The sequence below is a fragment of the Fringilla coelebs genome (assembly GCF_963513975.1).
Source record: "Fringilla coelebs genome assembly, chromosome: 19".
Lineage (NCBI taxonomy): Eukaryota > Metazoa > Chordata > Aves > Passeriformes > Fringillidae > Fringilla > Fringilla coelebs.
This window is the reverse complement of record NC_140045.1, coordinates 608,956-632,153: the sequence shown is the minus strand read 5'-3', so window position 1 is coordinate 632,153 and position 23,198 is coordinate 608,956. Positions and strand designations below refer to the sequence as shown.

Genomic DNA, 23,198 nt, shown 5'->3' with positions numbered 1-23,198 from the left:
TTCCGCAGGGCGGCGGGACCGGAGCAGAGCCCGCGGTGCTCGGTGCGTGCCCTCACCTGCGGCACGCTGGGGGACCGGGGCAGCCCGCCCCGAGCGCGCCCGGCCCGTACCGCCGTGCACGTGCCCGCAGCCCCCGCCCGGTGCCCGCCGAAGCAGCGGCGACTCCGAGCCCCGGGGGGCACGGCGGAAGGGCGGCCGGTCATCCCCCGCAGCCCGACACGCCGGAGGAGCACCAGCCCCGAAGCCGCTCTCGCAGCGCTCGGTTTTGCTTTCGGTTTAAAATAAAATCAAAATAAAATAAAGAAAAATAATCGGGCCCTGGACACGCGGTACCGTGCGGCCACGACTTGGCCCCGTATCGGCTCCGCGGCGAAGCCGCAACGAAAACTCGACCCGGTGTCGCCGCACCGTGTCGCCGCCCCCCGCCCGTCACGGCGGCGGCTCCCCGGAGCCCGCCCGCAGGGCAAGAGCGGACACGCGTGGGTGCGCGGCTGTCGCCTGCGCTGGCGGAGGTTCCCTCCCCGCCGGTGGTTTTCGCGGGTGTCTGTGGGGTGAGGGTATGTCCCGAAAACGGGATTGTGGGAGCCGAGATGGGGTGATCTTTTCCCCACAGGAGAGCGGGAGAAGGTTTCCTCGCGGCCGGTCCGCACCGTGGCGGGTGGACACTGAGGGCGCCTTGCCGCGCCGTGGGTGCGCATCACGGGTGGCGCCCGCGTGCGCGGAAGCCGCGTCCGCGCCGCGCGCGGTGCAAAGGGCGCCGCTGCCTTCTGTGAATACCTCGCCAGCGTTGCCCCCCCGGCCGCCCTCGTCCGCAAAGTCCCCCGATTTTTGTGCCTCAGATCGGGGTCAGCCCAGCCCGCGCAGCGCCGGGGCCCGTTCCCCCCTTGCCCACGCACGGTCCCGCTCCGCGGAGCAACGGGACCGCCCCGTCCCGCCGGCTGTGGTAGCCGGCGGTCCCTCCGGATGCTCTGCCGCCAGTGGGGCAGGCTTCCTCCGTGCCTCGCGTTGCTGAGACAGAGGACCGGTGGTCCCGCCGCCCCTCGGGAGCGTCGTAAGCTCCCAAGTGCCGTCGGTGTCCACGGAAGACCCGTGGCGAGATGGCGGGTCGGGAGCCCCGGGTCGGGAAAGGGCAGCGAGGCGGCAGCGGCACCGGGCGGGGTGGGGGTCGCACGGTATGCGGGTCCCGCCGGGAGTGTCCCGTGGGCTCGGGGCGTCCCTGCTCGGTGCCCGCGGGGGTCCCGGCCGGGCCCGGGGGGGGTACGCGGAGCCGCTCCCCCCCCCGAGCGGTTGCTGCGATACGGGCGGGCCAATCAGCGCTCACCAGCTCACCCGGGCCCCGGCACCGCTTCCTTATATGGTGCGCGCCGTCCGCGGGGCGCCGCGCGCATCACCATATAAGGGCATGAACCTAAATACAGCACCTACCTTGGGCCGGGGGCGGGGCCGGGGGCGGGGCCTCGGCGCGGGCGGGGCCGGGCCGCGCCCCCCGCCCCACCGGGCCCGGGCCCGCCGCTGCCGCCGGACCCCGCCCGCCCCGGGGAAGCCGCCGCCGGTCATTAAGCGGAATGCAAATGAGCAGCGCTTCACCTCTAATTGCTTTTGTTAAAAGCGGAGTCGCGGGGCTGCGCGCGAGCGGGCGATGACGGTGGGAACGGGCGGGGACGGAGTCGGGACAGAGCTGGACTGGGTGAAGGACGGGGGTAGCGGCAGCCCCGGGCGGCTCGATTCGCTCTTCGTCTCATTTGTCACATCCCAGCCCGGTTCCCCCCGCGGCGGGGCCGTGGCCACCGGAGCCGCTGGGCCGCGCTCCGCGTTCTGTCCCGCCCTGGCGGGGCCCTCGCGTGGCCGCTGCCCACTCGTGACACTCCCTTAGCCGCTGCAGGGACGGATCCGTTCCGTCCTTCTACCGTCCTTGCGCGGCCAGCAGCCGGCGGCACGGAGACGCGCCGACTAGACGGGGTGCAGGAATACCCCGGAACATTCCCGTTTCCTCCCCCCACACCGTATTCGAGCCGGTTCCTCCCTCTCCCCATCCGCAAACAGCTCGTGTTTATGTTCCTACAAATAATGAGCAAATTCAGAACCCCCGAGAACAAAAGATCTTTTATGCGGAGCGCTCGGAGCCTGGAGCGGGCGATAAACGACGCTCCCCGGCCCGCCGCCCCCGGGAGCGGCACTTTAACCGCCCGGGCGGTTCGAAGCGACCCGCGAGGGGCTCCGGTATGTGCCGGCACGCTCGGAGAACCGAGAGCGGGGGCTTTGCCGTCGGGGCGCTCCGTGGGCGCTCCCCGCGGGGAACCGCGCGGGGATTCTGCCGTTCGGTCTGGCCGGAGCGGGGGCTCAGGGCAGCCGCCCCCAAGAACCGCTGGCTGCGGGACACGCGTGCGCCTCTCCCACGAGCTCGGCCGATGCGGGAGACTCCCCAGCGTTCGTGGTCTGTGCTCCTGGAAAGAACGGCGTCTTCTCTCCGCCGTGGGCACCGCAGAGGAAAAAGCCCCGCGCTTTGCCCGGGACTTGGCACAGCTCCCGGGGGCTCCTGCGGGCGCTCCGCCCTGCTGAACCGGCGGTGCGGGGGGCGGCCCGGGGCGGAGGCGGCGGCAGTGCCCCCCTGGGGTGGCAAGAACGCCGCCGGTTGCGCAGAGGCCGCAGCCGCCATTTCCAGGAGGACGGTGCCACCTATGGAAAGCACCTGGAATTCACCGGGCCGGCGGGGACGCGCCGGGAAGTGCAGCGTTTCCGAGCGGCACCGTCGGGACGAGGCCGGACTGCGCCCGCCGCTTCCCGGGCGGGGCCGCGGAGCATCAGAGGGGCTTGGCCGCCACGATCCTCGGTACCGACTGCCCCGGGGAGGATGTGCGGCTCAGTCACGGGGCGGCGGCGAGACCCGAGCGGGACGGGCGCTGAGCTGCATCTCATCAGGGCGGTCGTTTCGCTGACTGGTCAAAGCCTCCGTAACCGGGCAATAACGATCGAAGGGGCGGAGAGAAGTTCCTCTGCCCAGGTGATCGGTAGAGTCCCCGATGCCGGGATCCTCTCGCTCCCTCTGTGTCCGAACACGCCGAGATCCCTTCGCGGCTCCGCCAGCCCCCTTCGGTCCCCGGAGAAAGGGCAGCACCCGTGCCCAGTGCTCTCCCAGGCGTCGGCCGGACCTGAGCCGTGTCCGGGGGGGCACGCTGCCTTCCGCCGCCACGTCGCCTCCGGAGCCGCCGGGGAAGCCCTACCCCGTCATGAATTCGATGTCAAACACCTCGACACGAAAACTTACTCGCACGGGAATTTCTGGGGTCTTACGGACCGCCGGCGTCGCCGCTGCGTGGGCACACCCGAGACCTCCCCTTCTCGGACCGGATACCCCCCGCGCTACCCGGCAGCAGCCCCGGCGGCACAGTGGGTACCGGTGCCGCAGGTCGGAGCCGGTCGCTGTCTCCCCAGTTGTTCCCGAGCTGCTCGGAAACGAAAAAGCAGCGTCTCGGGGGCCGGGCTGAGCCCCCAGTCTCGGACAGGACAGTGAGGCGGCGGTGCCAAGGGGTCCCGGGTCTTCGCCCTCCCGTCGGCACAGCCCGGTACCGGTCCGTGGGGCAGTAAAGTGCCGATGCTGCTCCCGGCTCCATTCAGCTACCGGGGGAGAGAATAGTTTTCCTGCACGGCTCGGGCACGGAACCGAACCGGGAGAAACCCGCAGCCGAACCGGGCGGCTGGGCTGACCGGGAATCCGGGGCTGGTCTCTCCGAGTGTGCAGCGGAGTGTCCACGCAAACAGGGAGCTCGCGTGGGAAGTGGCTCCGGGGTGTGCTCTGCCCTGCACGGCGGTACCCGGGCGGCAGGATGCCTCTCCCGGGACCCCAGGGCCAGCCTGGTCGGGGGATCCCTTCGGGGGCTGGCAAGCTTTGGGGTTCTGCCGGGGGCCACTTGCCCTTCCCCCGCTCGGCTCCGTGGTCCCAGAGTGGGGGCCGTGCTCGGATCGCCCAGGAAATGGCGACACGCTGGGACGCGACCGTGGCATAAAGGGGTCTCTGAGGGACACCGGCATCCTCGGCCACCCGGGGAACCGGGCCGGGTCGGGCTGGGAGCTGTGATGGATCCTGTCGTCCTCGATGCGGGTGGCCGCGGGACGGAGCAGCTTCTGAGCACACGGGAGTGGCGCGGAACTGCCCCGCTGCGACGCGGGGATCCGCGGTGCTGGCAGTTGGGTTGGAGCCAGGTCCGCCCCGCCGCCCCGTTCTCCCGGCTCAGCCGCACTCGGACACGCGCACCGGCCCCGCCGCCGCCACGCGGGACCCCGAGAGGGGCTCCAGCGCCCCGGTTTCGTTGCAAAACTCGCTGCCGTGGTGTCCTCCGCACAGAAAGAACCGGGGGGGAGCCGGGCACTCTGTTGCCCAGCAGCCCTCTGAGCCCCGAGGAGTTCATCGCACGAGTGTGGCTCTGGAGAAGCGTAGACCCCGCAGCCGAGAGGATGGTTTGGGGTCAAATGGGCGGAAATGGGGTTTGCCGCGGCAGCACACGCTCTCGCCGGTCCGGAGCTGTCCTCTTGGCGGCTGCGAGTCCCGGAATCCCGGAACCGGGCCCCGGGCCGATGTGGGTGACGGGAGCCGCAGGGATGAGCGGTTCCACCCGGCCGAGAGCCCTTGGGGCGCCCAGGCAGCTCCTGCCGTTGGCCCTGGGAGCGTGGAAGGCTGCCCGTGCCCCGGTTCAGCTCCTGCTCCCGGTGGCCTGGTTGTGCGGGAGGGACCCCCGCAGTGCCGCCGGCTCCGGGCGCGGAGGTCTCCGGACACCCTTCGGTAGCGGTAGGAACTGCCCGGGTACCGTCCCGCCCGCCGCTGCCTCGTCCCGCACGGCTGGAGCAGCTCTGTCCCACTTCTCCTTCCGGGCCAAGACCCCCACGAGTGGCCGCAGCCCCGGCCCCGGCCCCCACGCGCGGGGGCTTCGGGCTGTTTCCCCGCAGCGGCTGTCGCTCCGCGCTGCTTTCCCCGCTCCGTTCTCGTTTGCATCTCGACTTCTGCCTTCCCCCCGCCCTCACCTCAACCGGGGCACAGCTCCGGCCCCGCGCGGATTCCGCGTGGGTTCCGGCGGGAGGATGGAGCTGTTTCTCCGCCGATGCCGCCGCGGGAGGCAGCCGGAACCTCAGCCTCAGCTTCTCCCCTCTGCGGCCCTACGCGTGGCCGCCGGGCTCCTCCGTGGCGCCGCGGAGCTCCGCGCAGGCGACGGGGCAAAGGCAGCTGCTCAGTCGGGGGCTACGGGGCCCCTCAGGGCTCGCGTGTGGCGTCGGTACCGGGCGGCACGGCCTCGGATCCGCAGTTCCAACGTGCACCGAGGGCACCGACAGCCAAGGTGCCGGGCAGACACGGACTTGCTCGGGACTGCGGCAGTCCCACGGCCACGGGAATGGGCGCCGCTGCTCCAGCGCCCGTCGTGCCGAGGGGACACGATCGGCTTCCGACCCACAGCCTCGCTTCCCCCGCCGGGCCGAGCGCCCGGTGCCGCCGGCTCTGTCCTCTACGAAGCACCTTCCCAGGAACGGGGTCCGGTGAGCCGCGTCCACGCCAATTCACGAGTCGCCCCGCGACCAGCCTTAATTAACAACGATTAATTCGACATTAACGAAAAACTTCCCGGGACGCAGCTCGCCGGGGGCCAGGAGACCGAGGAGGTTGCGCTTCCCCCCGGTCCGGCCACGCCGCGCAGAACTCGCGTGTCGCGACGGCTCCCGTGGCCGCGGGGTTTCAGGCGTGGTGTGGGAGTACACGGGAGCCGCGGAGTGGGAACCTTCCGCCTCCTCCCGGGAGCGCGGTTTCACTTCGGCCGGGGGCGGCGGGAGGAGGGATCTGCCCGACACACAACCCCCGCGTCCCGCGTGGGGCCGTGCGGGTCCAGTTGTCGGCACTCCCCGCGGCGTCCCGAAGCCCCACTCGTGTCCGCCGTTGGAGGTTCCTGCCCTCCCGGGTGACGCGGCGGCAGGCAGGATCCCCGGGAAACAACGTTCCTCGGGGTGGGAACACCGCCGGTGCCCTCCGGTCCCGGCGACCCTCGGGCGGCTTCCCCAGCCGGGGAAAGGGCAGGGTGCCGTAGCTCCAGCCCCAGGCCGGGGCGGCTGTCGGGGTGCCCTCTCATTCACCGGAGGGCAGGCGCAGCCGGATCCCCGCGGCCGCTCCCGCCGTGGGTTTCCCACGCGCGAGCGTGGCAGCCGCCGAGGCCGCTGCTCTTTGGCTTCGAGCTCCTTAGCGGGGGAGAAACCGAGATGAGGACAGGATGGAAAGACCCCCGAGAGGCTTCGTCTGGTCTCGTCCGTCGTGAACGGCGCTGCAGGAGCCCACGCACATCCCACTCTCGGGGCAGCTCCCAGCGGCGGTGCTGCCCACGGACGCGGAAACCAATTCACTCCGCGGGACCGGGCTGAAAGGCTGCCCGGTGCTCCCGGAGCCTCACACCGACAGCGCGGGGGGTCGGGGTGCGTCCCTGCCCACTTGCGAGAATCGGTCGCGTGGGACCTCCTGTCTCCCAGAGGCTGCTCCGGTTTCCCGCGACACGCGCGTCTCGTTCTTCCGTGGCCGCCTCGGGGAGAAGGTGCTGTCTCCCGACGCCGTGCCGCGGGGCGAGAGGCAGAGTCGGAGCGGGGAGCCGGTGGGGGTACCGGCTGACAACCTCCCCGGTACCGGCTGGCAGCCTCGCGGCGCAGTCCCGTTCCTACGCCGGTTTGCTGACAGATAACGCGGGAGATGGATCAAATCCCGCGTGGGGCCGCCCCGCTGGCCCCGGGTCACGTCTCCTTCCCCCCCGGGACGGCAGCCGGGGGCTGCCGGCACAACGAAAGCGGCCGCCGCGGTGCCCTATTCTGCCGGTCGCGTCCGCGTCGCCGGGAAGGATTCGCGTTCCCGCAGCGGCGCCGGCGCCGAGTGGCACGCGCGACCGCGCCTGTCCGGGGACGACTCCGCGGCACCGCGAGCTCCGCCGGTACCGGGACGGGCGGTTCGCGCGGGATCGCTCCCACCCCTGACACCGCTCTCTTTGTCCGACCGCCGGTAGGCGGGCCAGGCCGCGGCGGAACCCCCCATTCCGCACCGTCCGGCCGCGCGGCACCGCCGGGCCGGCGCCCGGTGCCGCGGAACCCCGCGGCGCCCCCGGCCGGTTCCACGAGCCCCCTTTGTGCCCCGCGCCCCCTCCCGCCCTCCCGGGGCCGTCCCCCCGAGCGGGGCGTGGCCCGGCGCGTGTGGGGGCGTGTCGCGGTGGGCGTGGCGGTGGGCGTGCGCGAGGCCCCGCCCCGGCCCATCGGGACGCGGCGCACGTCGGCGGGCGGGGCGCGGCGGGGCCAATGCGGCGCGGGCGGAATATTCCACCCGGCTCCGGCGCGGCGCGCGCGGGGGGGGCGCGGTGACGTCAGCGGGCGGAGTATTATGGTCTGGGCTGCGCCGGGGCCGCCCCTGCGCTGCGAGCGGCCGCGTAAACATGGAGCTCTCGGCCGTCGGGGAGCGCGTCTTCGCGGCCGAGGCCCTGCTCAAGCGCCGCATCCGCAAAGTAGGTGCCCCCCCGCCGACCCCCGCCGCGCCCCCGGCGCCCCGCGCCCCGCGCCCCGGCCCGCCGGGGGCGGCTCTGCCTCCCCCCGCCGCGGGGCGGGCTCCGCTCCGCCGCTCCCGCCCTCCGCGCCCCGCGCCCGGGGGGGGCGGCGTTAAACCCGCGCCCGGGGGGGTGCGCGTGTGAAATCCGCGTTATTTTTCATTGTTGCGTCTCCCCCCCCGCCGTTCCCCCCCGCCCCGTGTTCCGCTCCCTGCCCGGGGCGTTGCGGGGGGACCTTTGTTGCGGGGCGGTTTGTCGCGGGCTTGTCGCGGGCTCGTCGCGGGTTTCGCTCCGCGCGTATTTATTTCCCTCGCTTCCCATCCGCAGGGCCGCATGGAATATCTGGTCAAATGGAAGGGCTGGTCGCAGAAGTAAGTGGCCCGTGGGGCCGCGGGGGGCTGCGGCAGGGGCCGGGGGGGATGCTGGCTGCACCCCCTGCTCTCCCTTTGTGCCAGAACGAGAACCTTTATGGCCCTGGTTTTTTACTTCATTTGTCTTGCTCCCTCCCGGCTCCTTATTCTGTTCCCTCTCTCCGTCCCGCCTTGCCCCCAGGTACAGCACTTGGGAACCCGAGGAGAACATCCTGGATGCCCGGCTGCTCGCAGCCTTCGAGGAGAGGTACAAGGCCTTTACTAGCTGTAGCAGTTGCGCTTGTAAATATGTTGCTGTCTTGTAGCTATGCTGAATTGAAGCTTTGGTTCTTTTAACACCTCTAGGGAGCGAGAAATGGAGCTTTACGGGCCCAAAAAGCGAGGCCCCAAGCCCAAAACCTTCCTGCTAAAGGTAAGGAGGCCGGAGCCCACGTGCGAGGGCCGCGGGCCGGGGCAGGGGTCCCTGTCCGGCCCCCTCGGAGGATGCTCCCCTCAAAGGTGGCCTCTTGTAAGTTGCAATTACACAGCCGGATGGCAGGATAATAAAGTCACCGGGTGATTTATCTTCTTTGCAGGCCCAGGCAAAAGCCAAAGCCAAAACCTATGAATTCCGCAGCGACTCTTCCAGGGGGATCCGGGTGCCGTATCCCGGCAGGTCCCCCCAGGAGCTGGGCTCCACGTCCCGGGCTAGGGAAGGACTGAGAAACATAGCCCTGGCCCCCCAGGGCAGCTCCAGCAGCAGCACCCCCAAGGCAGACGGCATCCGGGAGCGGGTGATCCGCGTGGAGGAGAAACCCGGAGAGACCCCCAAAAAGAGAGGCCCGAAGCCCAGGAAGGAGCTTTACAAGGACCTTGCGGAGACTCTGGACGCCTCCAAGAGGAAACTGGGGGAGCCGGGGGACAAGGTGGGGGACTACCTGAAGGCCAGGAAGATGGAGGAGGCGGCGGCGGGGGCGGCCAAGTTCGGCTCGGGACACAGCGTGATCCAGCTGGCCCGGCGGCAGGAGCCCGACCTGCCCGGAGCCCTGCCCGGCCCCACCCGCGCCGAGCCGGGGCCCGAGGTCTTCCCCCCGCGCCTGGCCAAGCACCGGGCGGACTTTCTGGACCCCAAGGGGCAGGGGGGGCTGGACCCCGGCGGGCCCAAGCTGCTGCACGGCGCCGTCGGCCCGGGGGCCGTGGGCGGCCTGTACCGCGACGGCGTGGGGGGCCCGGCGGGGCGGCCCTCGCTCATCGCCAGGATCCCCGTCTCCAGGATCCTGGGGGACCCCGAGGAGGAGTCCTGGAGCCCCTCTCTCAACAACCTGGAGAAGGTGGTGGTAACTGACGTGACCTCTAACTTTTTGACCGTCACCATCAAGGAGAGCAGCACGGACCAAGGATTCTTTAAGGAGAAGCGATGAGTTTGGTGGAGGTGGTGCTGGGGTTTTCTTCAGTCAGATCCAGACAAAAGCTTGGTAGAGCTTGGTGGGCCTCTCTTTTTTCTTTTTTTTTTTTTTTTTTTTTTAATGCTCCTTTTTTTTTTTTCTTTTAAATTTTTTTTTCTTTTGTTTTTGGTCCTGGAGAGAATTTAGAAACTGTCCTAAATTCATTAACTCATTCTTTTGTTTTGTTTGTTTTTTTTTTTCACGTCTTACATTTCGTTGGAAAGATTATCTCTAGAGTTATATTTTCTATTAGATGTAAATATGTTATTTAAGAAAAAATGCTTATATATATATCTATATATATATTTCAACTCTGAGTTGTTTTATTTAAATGGAGACAACAGTGACTGCTCAGTTGCTCCTAGAAAGGACAATAAAACTGAGAACTAACGAGTTCACGCATCTGCCGCAGGAGCCGGTGTACATAACAGTGTTCATAGCTAAGTATGTGCTGGGTTTTTTTAACTATTATTTTTCATATGATGCTATGGATGGTGGGGGGGGACGTGTTGCTCCCTCGCAGGGCCCAGTGCCCGGATTTCTTGATTGTGATTTAAGGTGTTGCTTGTACAATCAAGTGTGCTGTGTCCAGGACTGTTGCCCTTGACAGTTGACGTGAGCACTTGAATTCACAGTGTTGTTGGGGATGGGGTGTTTCCAGTCTAACAAAAAAAGTCATGTTGCTACAAAGTCGGGGCGGGGAAAAGCAGAAATCCATAAAAAGGCTAAAAAGTGTTGGAGTATTAACTTGAATTCCCTTTTCTTGCGGAGGAGAGGAGTTTGTGTGTGTAAGGTTCCTGAGGGGTGATACTGAAATGCACTTTAATAGAGTTGTCCTAGCAGTTGTGGGAGATGGGACTGAGCTGAGTATATCTGTTTTCATTTTGTCTGGTCGCTTGATTCTGTTCCCCCACCCACTAAAAACAAAAAACCCCAACAAAACCCCCCTCTGTTTACATTCCTGAAATGCCAGAGAGGTTGGGGAGGGAACATCTCACTGCCCATATTTAGTTACTTTATTCTGCTACAGAAAGTGGATTATTATTATTATTTTTATTCCCAATCACAGTTTACTTCAGACTGTTGGAAGACTCCTGATAAAGTGTTTTGTAATATCCACGTCCCTGACGACTCCCAGGGTCACCTTTATGCATTCAGAGACAATAAATATTTCCCTTTCCTTACGGTGGTTAAACAATAGCCAAGAGGCGAAATATTCCTGTGTAGGGCAGCCCTGCTGCCTCGCGTGGATTTGGTGCTGGATTTGCCTGTGGGATCCCTCCCAGGGCCGGGATCCGGAGCTGGGATCCCTCCCAGGGCCGAGATCCAAAGCTGGGATCCCTCCCAGGGCCGAGATCCAAAGCTGGGATCCCTCCCAGGGCCGTGATCCGGAGCTGGGATCCCTCCCAGGGCCGTGATCCGGAGCTGGGATCCCTCCCTGGCCGTGATCCGGAGCTGGGATCCCTCCCAGGGCCGTGATCCGGAGCTGGGATCCCTCCCTGGCCGGGATTCGGAGCTGGGATCCTTCCCTGGCCGGGATCCGGAGGGTCTCGGGGCTCTGGCTGAGCTGCAGCAGTCTGGCCGCTGGTTGGGGGCTGGGGGTGTCCCTGCTCTGCTGCTCCCCCAGCTCGGCCAGCACCAGGCAGGGAGGGGAGGGAGCCTGGCCCGGCTGAGGTGGAGCAGGTGGCCCTGTCCTGCCTCGCTCTGGGCATCGGTGGGATGGGAAGCACAAGCCCGGCAGTGCCTGAGGGCTGGGACTGAGCCAGGGCCCCTCATCCCTGAGCTCCTGAAGGCCCCTGGCCCAGGGAGCTCCCATGGGCTGAGGGAAGGGCTGGGCAAGGGCCATCTCTGCTGCAGGGCCCTTCGGCAGCTCCACCTTGCCCCCTTCCCTTCCCCATCCTTCTTTTGGGACCCGTGAGGTGCCTGGCAGGATGCTGGATGGGCTGTGCAAAGGGAGCCATAGTGTTTGACAGTTCCCAGTTTGTTTTTCCTTTCTTTTCTTTTTTTTTTTTTTTTAAAGACATATTTTGTAAAATCGAGATTTTTAACTTTGTTTGTACGAAGGGCCGATGTGTTGGTTCCGGTGCTGACACGGTGTTGTTGGAGGATGAGGAGGGGGTTGAGCTGTTTGTGCTCCTGCTGCTGCCGGGGCCGGGGGATCCTTCCCTTTGCAAAGAGCCCGGAGCCGCTCCTGCCCCGCTGGAAGCTCCAGCGCCGTGTCCGTGTGTCCGGCGCACCTGGAGCAAACCGTACCTGTGGGTGTATCCGTGTGTCTGTACATAGCGACGTGTACCCTGCGTGTGTGTGTGTGTGCGGGTGTATGCGTGTGAATTATTTAAATCTAAGACTTGTACAAAAAACGATTTGGCTAAATCTCAGTCTCAGAAGTGAAGCTTAACTACGTGTCTTCTGCCAGCCGTGAATGTCCATATGAGACCTGCTTTTTATGTCAGTTTAAATATATACTTTGTAAATAGAAACGTGTCTGGCTTCCCTTTCTGGCCCTGGGGTGCCTGGGAGTACCGAGGGCTGCGCTGGGGCCCGGGCGGGGTGGGTGGCCCCGCAGCCCGTTCCCTCCGGGAGGGGCTGGGGCCGGGACCCGACGGGACCGGGGGCAGGCGGAGGCTCGCCGGCCGCGGATGTCGCCGGTCTGGGCGCTCCCCCGGGGCTTCCGCGGTGCCCTGAGGGGACGGTGGCGGCCGCTGTGAGCGGCTCCGGTCCGAGGAACGGCGCCGGGGCCGCCGCTACGACGCCGCCCGGTAGCGGGCCGGTACCGGCGCTGGCCCGGCCCGCGGCGCTCCGCCCTTCCGACGGCTCGGGCGGCGGCGGCCCCTGCCCGTCGGGCCCGGCCTTTGTGTGCGAGCGCGCCCCGGCAGCCCGGGCGGGGGTGGGGGGCTTCGTGGCTTTTTGAAGCCGTGTCCTCATTAACCTCCTTTTTCTGCTCGGGCGGGTGGGGCGCGGACCCCGCGCCGCGGGAGCTGCCAGCGCCGAGAGGAGCGGGAGGAAGGGCCGCACAATGGCGCCTTTCTCCGCCGGCCCGGCGGGGGGGCCCGTTCACACGGGCCGCGGGGCCCCGGCGCTGGGGCCGGCCCGGGGCTGTTCGGCCGGCGGGGCTCGGCTCCCGCCCGACGGCGGCACCGACGGCGGCGCCCGGGGCCGCCCGCGCCCTCCCGCGGCCGCGCAGCGCCCTCCGCAGGCCGGCCCGGCGCGGCCCCGGTGCCTGTCCCGGTCCTGTCCCGGTCCCGCAGGTGCGGGCGCTCACCTGAGCTCCGCTCACCGTGCAGGGGCGGCTCCGGCCGCAGCGGAGCCCCGGGCCGGGAGGGGCTGCGTCCGGCACGGAGCCCCGCAGGGAACGCGGTGCGGTCTCCCCGGTGCGGTTTTCCCGCTCCGGTTCCCGCCTCGCACATCCCCAGCCTGGGGCCCCGGTGCCGCGGAGAGGGGCCGGCCCCGGGCGGAGCCGGGGGTACGGAGGGGGACGGGAGCGCTCCCGGAGCAGTGACCACACGAGGCTGAAAAGTTTAAAAAAATATTTATTGATATGCTAGAAAAGAAGTGTGGAAAAGTCATACAAAACCCCCCACCCGACGTAACCATTTCCTAGTGTTCTCCTGCAAATAAATTAAAAGCAGCCTAGAGCTGGGGGGGCTACACTAGCGCTAGTGTCCAGGAGCACCGGAAAACTGCACAAGGAAGGCGGGCGAGGGGCTGGGAGGGACCGGGGTGCTGCGGGGGGAGCTGCTCCTGCTCCCACAGCACTCATGCTTTCCCAGGGCAATAACATCCCCGACTTTTGTTCTCAGAAAATAAAAGCAAACACACAGCTGCAGTTTAAAGCAATTATAAGTGTCATACAGGACCGATTTGGCTCTCTCTTTAATTAAAACGTACAAATCAGAGCACTGACTGGCACAAGTTACAAGAACAATTGTTTGTTTTCACCTATCTCAAATTTCTGTCAGTAAAACCTTTCTCCTGGCTCTGGAGCCCATCACACACAGCTCAGAAACTCAACACAAACCAAACCCCTAAACTATCTCCATCTCTCCATGTACTCCTGGGATTTTTTTTGGTACAAAATATATATATAAAAATAGACTCAGTTTCTCGGGATGATGGCTGAATCGGCCACCTCTTCCAGTCCAATGGAAAACAACAAGGATGCTTAACCAGATTACGCCTGGGGAAAATATCCATTCACTATACAAATACCGCAGGACTTTCCACATCGGAAACCCCTTAGAAAATGACAAGTGACAAACCTTTAATTGCCTGTCTGACACCCGGCTGAACATGCCAACCCATAGCAGCAAACTCAAAAAAAAAAAAAAAAAGAAAAAAAGAATAAAAAAAGGTAGAACTTGAATCCTAACAGTACATAACCAGGGTCTGCACCGACCAGGGGTCTTCCAACCCCTGTCCACAAAGATTCCAGTAAATTCATCACAGGATGTGTCTTTGGGAAGCAAACCCCAGTGGGAACCGTGCACTCAGCCCCCCCAGCTGCTGGGAGAGCCAAGATCCCAGCACAGCAAGTGAGAAAGGGGCTGGGGAAGAAATGTAGAGCGAGACAGCCGGAAAAAAAATCCTGGATTATCATTTTCACCATCGTTAGACCTTTGGAATTGAACCAGCTGGTGAGCAAAAGGCACAATAGCAAGTGGTGACAGCAGAGTCCTGTGCTGCTAGAGGGGACATGCCCGGGAAGGCTGGGTGACAGAGGGGCTGCCTGCTGTGGGGACACATGTCCCTTTGCCAGACAGGAGCCAGGCCCTGCAGGGGGAAACCCGTGGGAGCTGAGACAGCGGCTCTGAAGGGAGCAGCCAGCCCAGAGCTGCTGTGAAGCGCAGCCAGCACTTCACCTGCTGTCACAGCTCAGCTCCTTGGCCCCTCCTTGGCATCTTCAGATGCAAGAGCATCCCTGCCCGGCCAGCTTCCCCTCAGGGGCATTGCTCAGCAGGGCTCTGCACAGCTGGTGTCCCACAGGGGACCAGGACACCTCTCCCCATGGGTGTCACCGTGTCCCCAAGACCCTGCCACCAGCCTGCTTTGCATAGGCACAAACCTGTGGTGGGACCGGTGCCACAGCCAAGGCTGAGATAAGGACGGTCCAAAGGCACATTGTTATCAGTTTGGATTGCCCAAGGCCGGGTAGCAAACGTTTGGTGTGTGGTGTGGCTGAGAGCATCACCCCACGCTCCCAGAGTCCTTGGTTCTTCTCCCAAAGCACTGGCACCCCTGGCACCCCTGGCACAGCACACACCTTGCCCAGGGCTCTGCTTGCTGCTGACACAGGTCAATACTTCCTTGGGGCTCGTTTGGCAAAGTTACAGTAGAAGGCAAACTGCAGATTGTGACATTTTGGCATCACCTGAGAATGACCCCGCTGCCAGGCAGGGGCAGCAGCCATGACCATGGGAGGCTGCTGCCTCAGGGGGTCACAAGCACCTGCACCCCAGCTTGGTCCATGCACCCACGCTCCTGTGAGTGGCCCTGCCTGGGGAAAAGGGAAATGCCTGCCCTGGTGCCACCTCAGTCACCTGGGGACCCCCTAAGCAGTGACCTGCTGGTCAGGTGGAGGGACATCAGAACCATGCAGGGAGTGGGCAGCTGCCAGCTGTGCATGGCCTCTGAAAAAAGGACTCAGCATCAACAGAACGAAAATGACCTCGAATGCTACTAAACTCTGCCTGAACTGCTGCTAATTTTGGCTTCTAGGAGAAATCTGCAGCAGGGAAAGCACTGCAGTGGAAAAGCCATTACTGGGTGCCATCACATGCCAAAAGGAGCACCCCAGCTGCTGGGATGGCAGGGGAAGGTGAACAGCAGCTTGAGGTACTCACTGGCCTTAGCCCTTCTCCCTCTCCTCTCCCTTCCCACCACTCCAGACCACCTCTGCAGATGGCCTTGACCAGCTTCTGAGCATTCTGGAGAAAACCATGGATGATCAGGGTGAGTCTAACCCAGGGAGCAGCAGTGTGTCCCAGCATCAACCCACCTGCTGCTGGAAGGGTTCACACATTCTGCAAGGCTTAAAACATATTCCCCAGCTCAGTCCCTGTGAGTGCCTGGAACCTGCTGAGCAGGAGGTGGAGATGCTGGCAATGCCAGCACGAGGCAGAGGTGGGGTGTGAGGGTTCCCTGGGCTGCCCAGAAATTCATGTTCTTCTGGAAGTCAAGTCGCTGCAGAGAAGCTGGTGGATCTTGCTGGTTCTCAAGGCAGGACTTTCCTCCAGCAGACAGGAAACACCCTCCAAAAAAAAGCACCTCTGCCACCTGTTCTCTTAGTGGCATCCAGGACTTCACCTGTCTGAGACTGGGGTTATTTCCCTCCCTCATGGGCAAAAAAAAAAATCCTTAAGAAAAAATGTAAACAATATTTCCCTATCAGCTGGAAACCCCAACAGAAACACTGTGGGTTTCCCATCATTGGAAATGACCTCGCCCAGGGGGGCGGCTGGGCTAAGTGTACCCTGAAAAACCCCCGAATGCAGCTGCCCCCCACAGCCCCGAGGGCTGGGAGCAGCAGCTGCCTCATTTGGATTGACTTGCAGTTCCCCACGGCTCACAGACAGATCCACAGGAAGCCCAGAAGAGAATCTCCCAGGTGTGAGAGTGTCTCGTGGCAGCTCCACACACCCCGTGGCCAGACCTTGGATCTGCTGCTTCAAAGCAGAGACCTGCGGGCAGTGAAGCCTGGCTCGAAACCGGCCAGCCTGACACCCTGGCAGCACCTGTGCCCCACTCCCAGAGCACGGCATCGACACCCCCACGTGGGGCACGGCTCCAGAAGAGGATGGAGAGAAGCCAGGGAGGAAGTCCAGGACCTGCTGGCAGTTTGGAGCGGGTTTCACCGCGTTACTGGTCCAGCCTTTCCAGACTCGAGTTCCGGCAGGTCTCACGAGGGCTCTGCGTTCACTTGAAGGAAAAACACCGGATGGAAAGCTGGGCAAAGGTGAGGGTGAGGCTGAAGGGCCCTCTCCCTCCCCTCAGGCTCCTGGGCTCAGTACTGCCGCAGGTTGAAGAACCCGACGCTGGTGGGGGACTCCTTGACCGTCACTGTGATCAGGTTAGCGGTGACATCGGTGACAAAGACGTGCTCGATCAGGCTGCGCGTGGGTTTCCAGTCCTGGCTGGTCTGGATGGACACAGACATGTTCTGACCCACGCCCGGGAGGGAAGCTGAATCCCGGTCCGAATCCGAGCTGGTGTCCTCGCCGGTGCTGGCTTCGGACAGGGCGGAGGCTTTGCGGCTCTCGGTGCCCGCGTGTCCCTCTGGGGCGCCCGCCGAGCCACCTTTGGCCGAGTCCCTGTCGCCTGCCCGCTGCGTCTGCTTCTTGCTCTTGCCTCCGTCCCCCCCCGGCAGCGCAGCAGCGCCGGCAGCGTTCAGCCCGGCCCCTGCCGCGCCACCCTTGGCGCTGCCGGCGCCCTTGGCACCCGCGGTGGCCGTGCCGCCGGCAGAGCCCTTGGCCAGGGAGCCGCAGAGGTGCCGGGGGACGCCGCTCCCGCCGGCCGCGCTCGGCCCGTTTCTGACGCTCTGCAGGTTCAGAGCCTGCAGGTTCAGCTCCTGGCTGGAGGCTGGCTGGCTGCCGGCCCCAGATGAGCTCGATGGCGTCTTGCTGCCATTGGGCAGCATTTGGCCTCCGGCTGCAAACCCCGATTTCTGGTCCCCTCCGGCGCCGCTGCCGGAAGCCTTTGCGGTTTTGGGTCCCTGCGCGTTCAGCCCCAGCTCCCCAGAGCTCTTCTGGCTCCTCATTTTCAAGTCCAGCCCTAAGCTGCCCTTACTGGCTGCCTGTGCCTTGAGCGCCAGCCTGCCCAGGGCCGAGCTCTCGGCCGTGCTGTGGCTTTGGGACATCCTGTTCATGTAGTGCACGATGGAGCTCTGCCAGCTGATGGCCTGGCTGGGGCTCGCCGAGCCGCCCTTCATCATGTTGGGCAGGGTCTCCCCTGAGGAGCCCCCGGAGCTGAGCCCAGCCAAGGCGCCCGGTGGGTCCTTCAGCATGGCCATGCCTGAGCCCTGCGTGCTGTGCTGGGGCTGCAGCTTGCCCACCAGCTTGGCGCTGCCCCCCACCTCCTTCCGGGACGTTTTCAGCACCTTTGTCAGGTTCACAGTCCTTCGAGCTGCTTTCTGCTCTGGGGGAAGAGGTTTCCGGCCACGCTTCTTCCTGGAGGCGTCTTTCATGTCGGGCTTGGCCACCAGGATCTGAGCTTTCTTCTGTGGCACTGGGTGTGTCTCTCTGCTGCGGGGACCTCTCTTTGCTTCCAGATCACTCTCATCCTCTTCCTCGGAGGAGGAGGAAGAGGAGGATGTGGAGGAAGAGGAGCTACTTGACTTACTTTTTGCAGGCATCTCTGGTTCCTGCAAAGCAACAGAGACAGGAGGAGTTAACAGCAATGACCAAGGAATGGTTGTGGGCGCTACAAACCCTCCAGGGTGGCCTGGCCAGGGGCCTCAGACACACCCAGGTTCTCTGCAGAGCTGATCTTCAGGGGTCCATCAGGCCAACAGGATGAGCTGTGTGCTCGAGGTCCCCCCCAAACCCCTCCAGAGCTGCCCCACCACTGCTGGGACTCACCACGTTCTTCCTGGGCCTGCCCCGGGGCCGCTTGCCCCTCTTCCGATTCTGCACTTCCTTCTCGTGCTCCCTGGAGGAAACAAGGATTAAGGATGATGTTTATGGGGAAGAAAAAAAACACCTGGGGGAACTGAGGCAGCCAGGTAGTGACCGGAGAGCGTCCCTGTGTGCATCAGCAACATCCCTGCAGCTTCCAGCAGTCAGTGATGGACCACGTGGTGTCACCCATCCTAAACCTGTGCCTTTCCCAGCTCTTGGTGAGATTTGCCATTTTTCTGGCACAAGGGGATCAGGCAAAGGGAAGGATCTGCCCCCAGCTCTGCTAAGCCTTGCTTTGGTTATGCCCCTGCTGTGCTGAGCTTCAATGCTGAGTGTGGGAGAGGCAAAGGCATTCCCTGGAAGCTCAGTGAGCCCTCTCCTTTGCTGGACTCCTTCCTCCTCTCCTGCACCTCCTGTTCTGGCCATGGTGGCCCAGGCTGGGATGTTTCAGGTCACTGTGCTCATTTCCTAGTTTGTTTAAATGGGATGGTGTTTAGATGGAACACATCCAGCTGATTAAACACCACCCTGTCTGTACTACAGATCCTATTCTTGAAAAATATGGATCCAGAAGCCAGTTATAATTGAATCCTATCATAAACTTTAATGATTTTTATTCTTACTATGTCAAAGTACTTGGCAGCACTATGTCTGCCATGGCCAGCTGGCTGCCCCTCTGCCCCGTGAGTGATTTGGGGTGCAGGGCTGTTCTCATTGCTGTTCTCAGCCTGGCTCCAGGCAGGAGCACGGACCTGACAGGACAGACACCATCTTGTTCTGCCCTCCAGGTGGCTCAGCCTGGAGAAGGCTCGAGGGAGACTTCAGAGCATCTCCCAGTACTTAAAGAGGCTCCAAAACAGCTGGAGAGGGACCTTGGACAAGGGCCTGGAGTGACAGGACACAGGAAATGGCTTCCAACTGACTGAGGGCAGGGTTAGATGGGCGATTAAGAAGAAATTCTTCCCTGTGAGGGTGGTGAGGCCCTGGCACAGGCTGCCCAAAGAAGCTGTGGCTGCCCCATCCATGGTAATGTCTAAGGCCAGGCTGGACAGGACTTGGAGCAGCCTGGGACAGTGGAAATGATGGGGTGGACCAGGAAGAGCTTTAAGATCCTTCCTAATCCCAACATTCTCTACGATTTTCTCCCAGACATTATTTCCCTCGCCCTCCCAGAGCATCAGCCTCCACAAGTTCACTTTAACGCCTCACAAGCCCGGGCACCACCTCCCCCCGGGGGGGTTCTGGCTGCCCACCCCCAAGCACAGCCAAGGTCCCTGAGCCCTGGATGGGGACAGGGAGCCCCAGGTCTGTGCCAGGCGCTGCGCCATTCCCCGGGTGCACCCAGAGGCCCCGAACCCTCGGGGTCTGCCTGGCCGGGGCAGAGCGGCTCTAGGTAGACCTGGACCGACCGTGACTCCGGGGACAAACAAAAGGGCCTGGCCACAAAGGGCCCCGCCGGCTCCAGGCTGTTGTTTCCAACGGCTTCCACCACACGTGCAGCCAATTAGAAGTTAATTGACTTTACAGTTTGCTTAGAAACATTTAGAGCGTGCTCACTTCTTTTGGAAAGCCAGGAGCAGCCGGGGGTCCAGGATGTTCTCCTCAGGCTCCCAGCTGTTGTGCCTGCAACAGAGGACACGCACCGGTGAGAGCAGGGGCCGGACCCCCCCCGGCCGCTCCGGCACCGGGGGCTTCCCCCAGGGCCACCCGGGCCTGGCACGGACCGGGGCATGCCGGTACCGGGGGCCGGCACAGCCGGGGGGCGGGCAGGGGAGAGGGGCCGGGGGAGGGAGATCGGGAAGGGGCGGCCACGCCGCCGCGGGGCGAGGCGAGCCCCGCGCATCCCGGGGGAGCTCCGGTTTCAGCAGAGCGGGCGAGGGGCGCGGGGCCGGCACGGCCGGGGGGGTGCGGCGACTCCGGGGGGGCCTGCACCGGCCCGGGGGGGGGAGCGGAGCCCCACGCGGTGGCGGGGAGGGCCCGGCCGCGGCCGCGCTTATTTGTAAACAAAAGGAGCGGCACGACCCAAACAAAAGCGGCCGGGCGGGCGGTACCCGCGCCCCGCTCCGCACCGCATGGTTCCGCGATCCGCGCGGCCCCGCACCGCGCCCCGCACCGCTCCGCGCCCCGCACCGCCCCGCTCACTTGGAGGACCAGCCTCGCCACTTGACCAGGTACTCCAGCTTGCCCTGCGGAGAGAGACGGGAGAGGGGCGTTAGCGGCGGCGGGGGGTGCGGGGAGAGCGGGGGGTGCGGGGCCGGCGGGTCCCACCTTGCGGAGCCGCTTGCTGAGGATGCACTCGGCGGCGAAGACCTGCTCTCCCACGCTGCTCAGCTCCTCCATGGCCCCGGCCCCGCGCACACCCCCGCGCACTCACACACAAGGGGAGCCCCCGGGCGCGCCCCCGACGGCGGCCGCGCGCGCTCCGACCCCCCCAGATCCACGCGCGCCCCCCGGCACAATACGGCGGAGGGGCGGGCGGGGGGTCCCCAAATTCCCCGCCGGCCAATGGGGAGCAGGGGGCGGGGCGATCCGGCGTGGGGGGTGGGGGGAGGCATTGTCTGTGTGCGACCCCTCCTCTTCCTCCCGCGCGGGGGCGGCCGCTGCCCGGCCGGAGCGGGGACAATGGGGTGGCCCGGCCCGGGGCTTTGTTTGCCCGGGCAGCGCAGGGGGCTTCCCCGGCCGGCCCCGCGGGGGGATCCCCCGGTCCGACCCCGCGAGGGGATCCTGCTGCGAGGACCCGGGCTCCGAGTCCCCCGCCCGGGGTCCCTCCTGGGGACAAAGCACCCTGGGGCCGGAGCAGCCAGCGCCGGTCCCCGCCGGTCCCCGCCGGGCCGGAACAGGCGGCAGCAGCGCCGGCACATTTTAGTCCCAAAATAGTTGATTCTAATAGAATAAAAGATTTCCCGGGGGGCGGGCCGGTTGTGACCCTCGCGCGGTGCCGGCTCGCAGCTCGGTACCGCCCGGCCCACGATCCCTCCCGAGCCGCGCTACCCGGGGTGCGGCGGCACCGAGCGCGCCGGCACCGCACGCACCGAGGCGTGCAGGGCTGCGTGAGGAGCTGCTGCACGGCGGTTGTGCGCTGTGGGCGTGGAAGGATGAAATATGGTGCTTTACAGGCATGGAAGAAGATGAGTCAGCACCTCAGGGAGTTCTGCTCCGCGGGCCCGGAGCCTGCCGTTAACCGTGCGGGAGCCGCAGGGATATGAATTGCCGTCGCCCCGGCGCCTGGGTGCCCGCGGCGCGCAGGGACTGAGCAGGAGCCGGACGGGCCATGGGGTGTCCTGCGTGGGGCCTCGCCCGCACCCCGGGCACTGCCGTCTCCGGTAAGCGATGCCGGGTTTAGCCGTGCCGGGTTTAGCCGTGCCGGGTTTAGCGGTGTCGGGTCGTTTGGAGCGGCAGCGGGTGCGCTGGGCTGTCCCCGCTGCGGGGGAATGTCACCACGGGGGACCCTCTGTACGAGGCAGTGAGAGACTGGAGGCTTCGTCAGGGAGCGGGACCGACTCGGGCACCGCGGGATGTGGACGTGCCTGGGGCGCTGGGTCGATGCCAGGGGGCTGTCCTGGCTCGGGCGCTGTCACCTTTCATTGTTTTCTTTGACAATTACCGTGGCCGTTCGCTGATGGGAAGAGCTGTAGGAGCGTTTCTTTAGCCGAAGGTGACACAGAATTGTAACAGCGCCGCACTTTTTGTTCGAGTTCATTTACCTTGCGCCAGCTCGGCTCTTTGTGTGCGGCACCTCTGAGGTTTTAGAAGCAGCCCCGTGTGACCTCCCCACGCCGTGTGCCTGAGCCGTGCGCGGCCATCCCGGCCGTGTGGGGCAGCCCGAGGCATGAGGAGCCGTGGGGCTCTCCTGGCTGCGGGGATTCGGCTCTGAGAGACGACCCCTGTTGGGAAGGAGCCGTGATTCGGGTGATGCTGGGTGAGCTCCTCTCCCAGCCGCCCCTCGGTGCTGCTGCTCCTGTGCTCTCCAGGAGGATGCAGGGCTAGGCTCGGTGTTCTCTGCCTTCCCGGGGCCAGGAGGGGGAGGCCGTGTGAGTGGAGAGGCTCCATCCGCTGGCTGCTGGGCTGGGGCTCAGAAGAGCGAGCAGCCCTTGACATTGGTGTCTCCTTAGGGACCACAGCGTTTGTGTGGCTGTGCCATCAGCATTGTCCCTGGTCCCTGCTGGGGACTCAGAATGATCCCTAATGCTGCTCAGCCCCCATGCCATGCGTCCTGTTCCTGCAGAGGGTGGAAAGGACTGTGCTGCTCCCTGGGCTGGAAATCTCCTTTCTCCTCCCAGGGCTTTACTGAAAACTGGTCCTGGGCAGTCCCTGGGCTGCTGAGCGCTCTGTGCCTTTTACCCTGGCAGAGTGGGGTACCCCAGGGCTTCTGGGATGGCCTGTTCCCTCTTGGTCAGCCAGAAGATACCATCCCAGCCCTGAAGCTTCCCTGGGCACTGCTGGTCTGTGCTGCTGCTGGGGCTGCTGCCTGGGGTGGGATGAGATGCTCCCCTGCTGCTGACAAAGCTGTGGCTCCACCTGTGAGTGCCTTTTTGATGAATTCAATGTTTCCCATCCCCGACAGGGACTTCACCTTTCTGGGAAAACTCAGGAACACACACTGAATGAACAACTTGGCCCCACACCCCCACCAGGCAAAGTGACATTAGGCCAATAAATTCACCAATCACCGTGAAAATATTCATCATCTTAAAAATGAGAGTCAGACCCCTGAACTAATCTGATGGACCCTGATTTTGTAGCTTTTCCCAAGCAGGCCAGGCATCCCAGGAATGCCGTGGGTCCTGTGTTGTGTCTGTAGCAGGGGCTGTCAGGCTGAAGTGGAGGTTTGGTGTTGAAGGAAGGGATGGGGATGAGCCGAGTCCCCTTTGCGTGTTGAGGGGAAACGGGTGTGCTGCTCCCGGACTGGAAATCTGTTTAAACTGGGCTTTACTGGGAGCTGGTTCAGGTCACCCCTGAGCTGCCGTGGGCTCTGTGCTCTGCCCATCCTGCCAGGCTGAGTGAGGGACACGGCAGGGAGCCCTGGCCTGTTGGGTGCAGGGTGGGAGTCCAGGTCCGGGGGGTCCAGGCCGGGGGGGGTCCCACGGGGCCCCTGGCCTCTGTGTTGGTGCTGGAACCCCCAAAGCAGGTGCATTGCAGGGGTGCCCCGTTCCCTCCAGCCCTGGGACCCCCGTGGCAGCGGTGACGGGGTGCCTGAGGGGGGGCAGGATGTCCCTGAGCCCAGAGGGTGAGGCTGGGGCCAGC

General features: G+C 64.6%; 2 protein-coding genes across 2 annotated transcripts; one reads left to right on the top strand and one right to left on the bottom strand.

Annotated features, from left to right (window-relative positions):
• The first annotated feature begins 7,407 nt into the window (after positions 1-7,407).
• CBX8 (chromobox 8) lies at positions 7,408-10,623 on the top strand. Its single transcript, XM_084218352.1, has 5 exons — positions 7,408-7,508; positions 7,875-7,918; positions 8,100-8,165; positions 8,264-8,330; positions 8,494-10,623. Exons 1-5 carry the CDS (start codon positions 7,440-7,442, stop codon positions 9,316-9,318), a joined length of 1,071 nt encoding a protein of 356 aa, XP_084074478.1. The 5' UTR covers positions 7,408-7,439; the 3' UTR covers positions 9,319-10,623.
• Positions 10,624-16,342: 5,719 nt separating this feature from the next.
• CBX2 (chromobox 2) lies at positions 16,343-20,297 on the bottom strand (the record flags this gene model as incomplete). The annotated part of the gene is made up of 5 exons (XM_084218530.1): positions 20,223-20,297; positions 20,097-20,140; positions 19,512-19,577; positions 17,916-17,985; positions 16,343-17,698 (listed from the first exon to the last, which is right to left on the bottom strand). The coding sequence occupies exons 1-5, from the start codon at positions 20,292-20,294 to the stop codon at positions 16,343-16,345; spliced, it is 1,608 nt and encodes a 535-aa protein (XP_084074656.1). The 5' UTR covers positions 20,295-20,297.
• Positions 20,298-23,198: the final 2,901 nt, after the last annotated feature.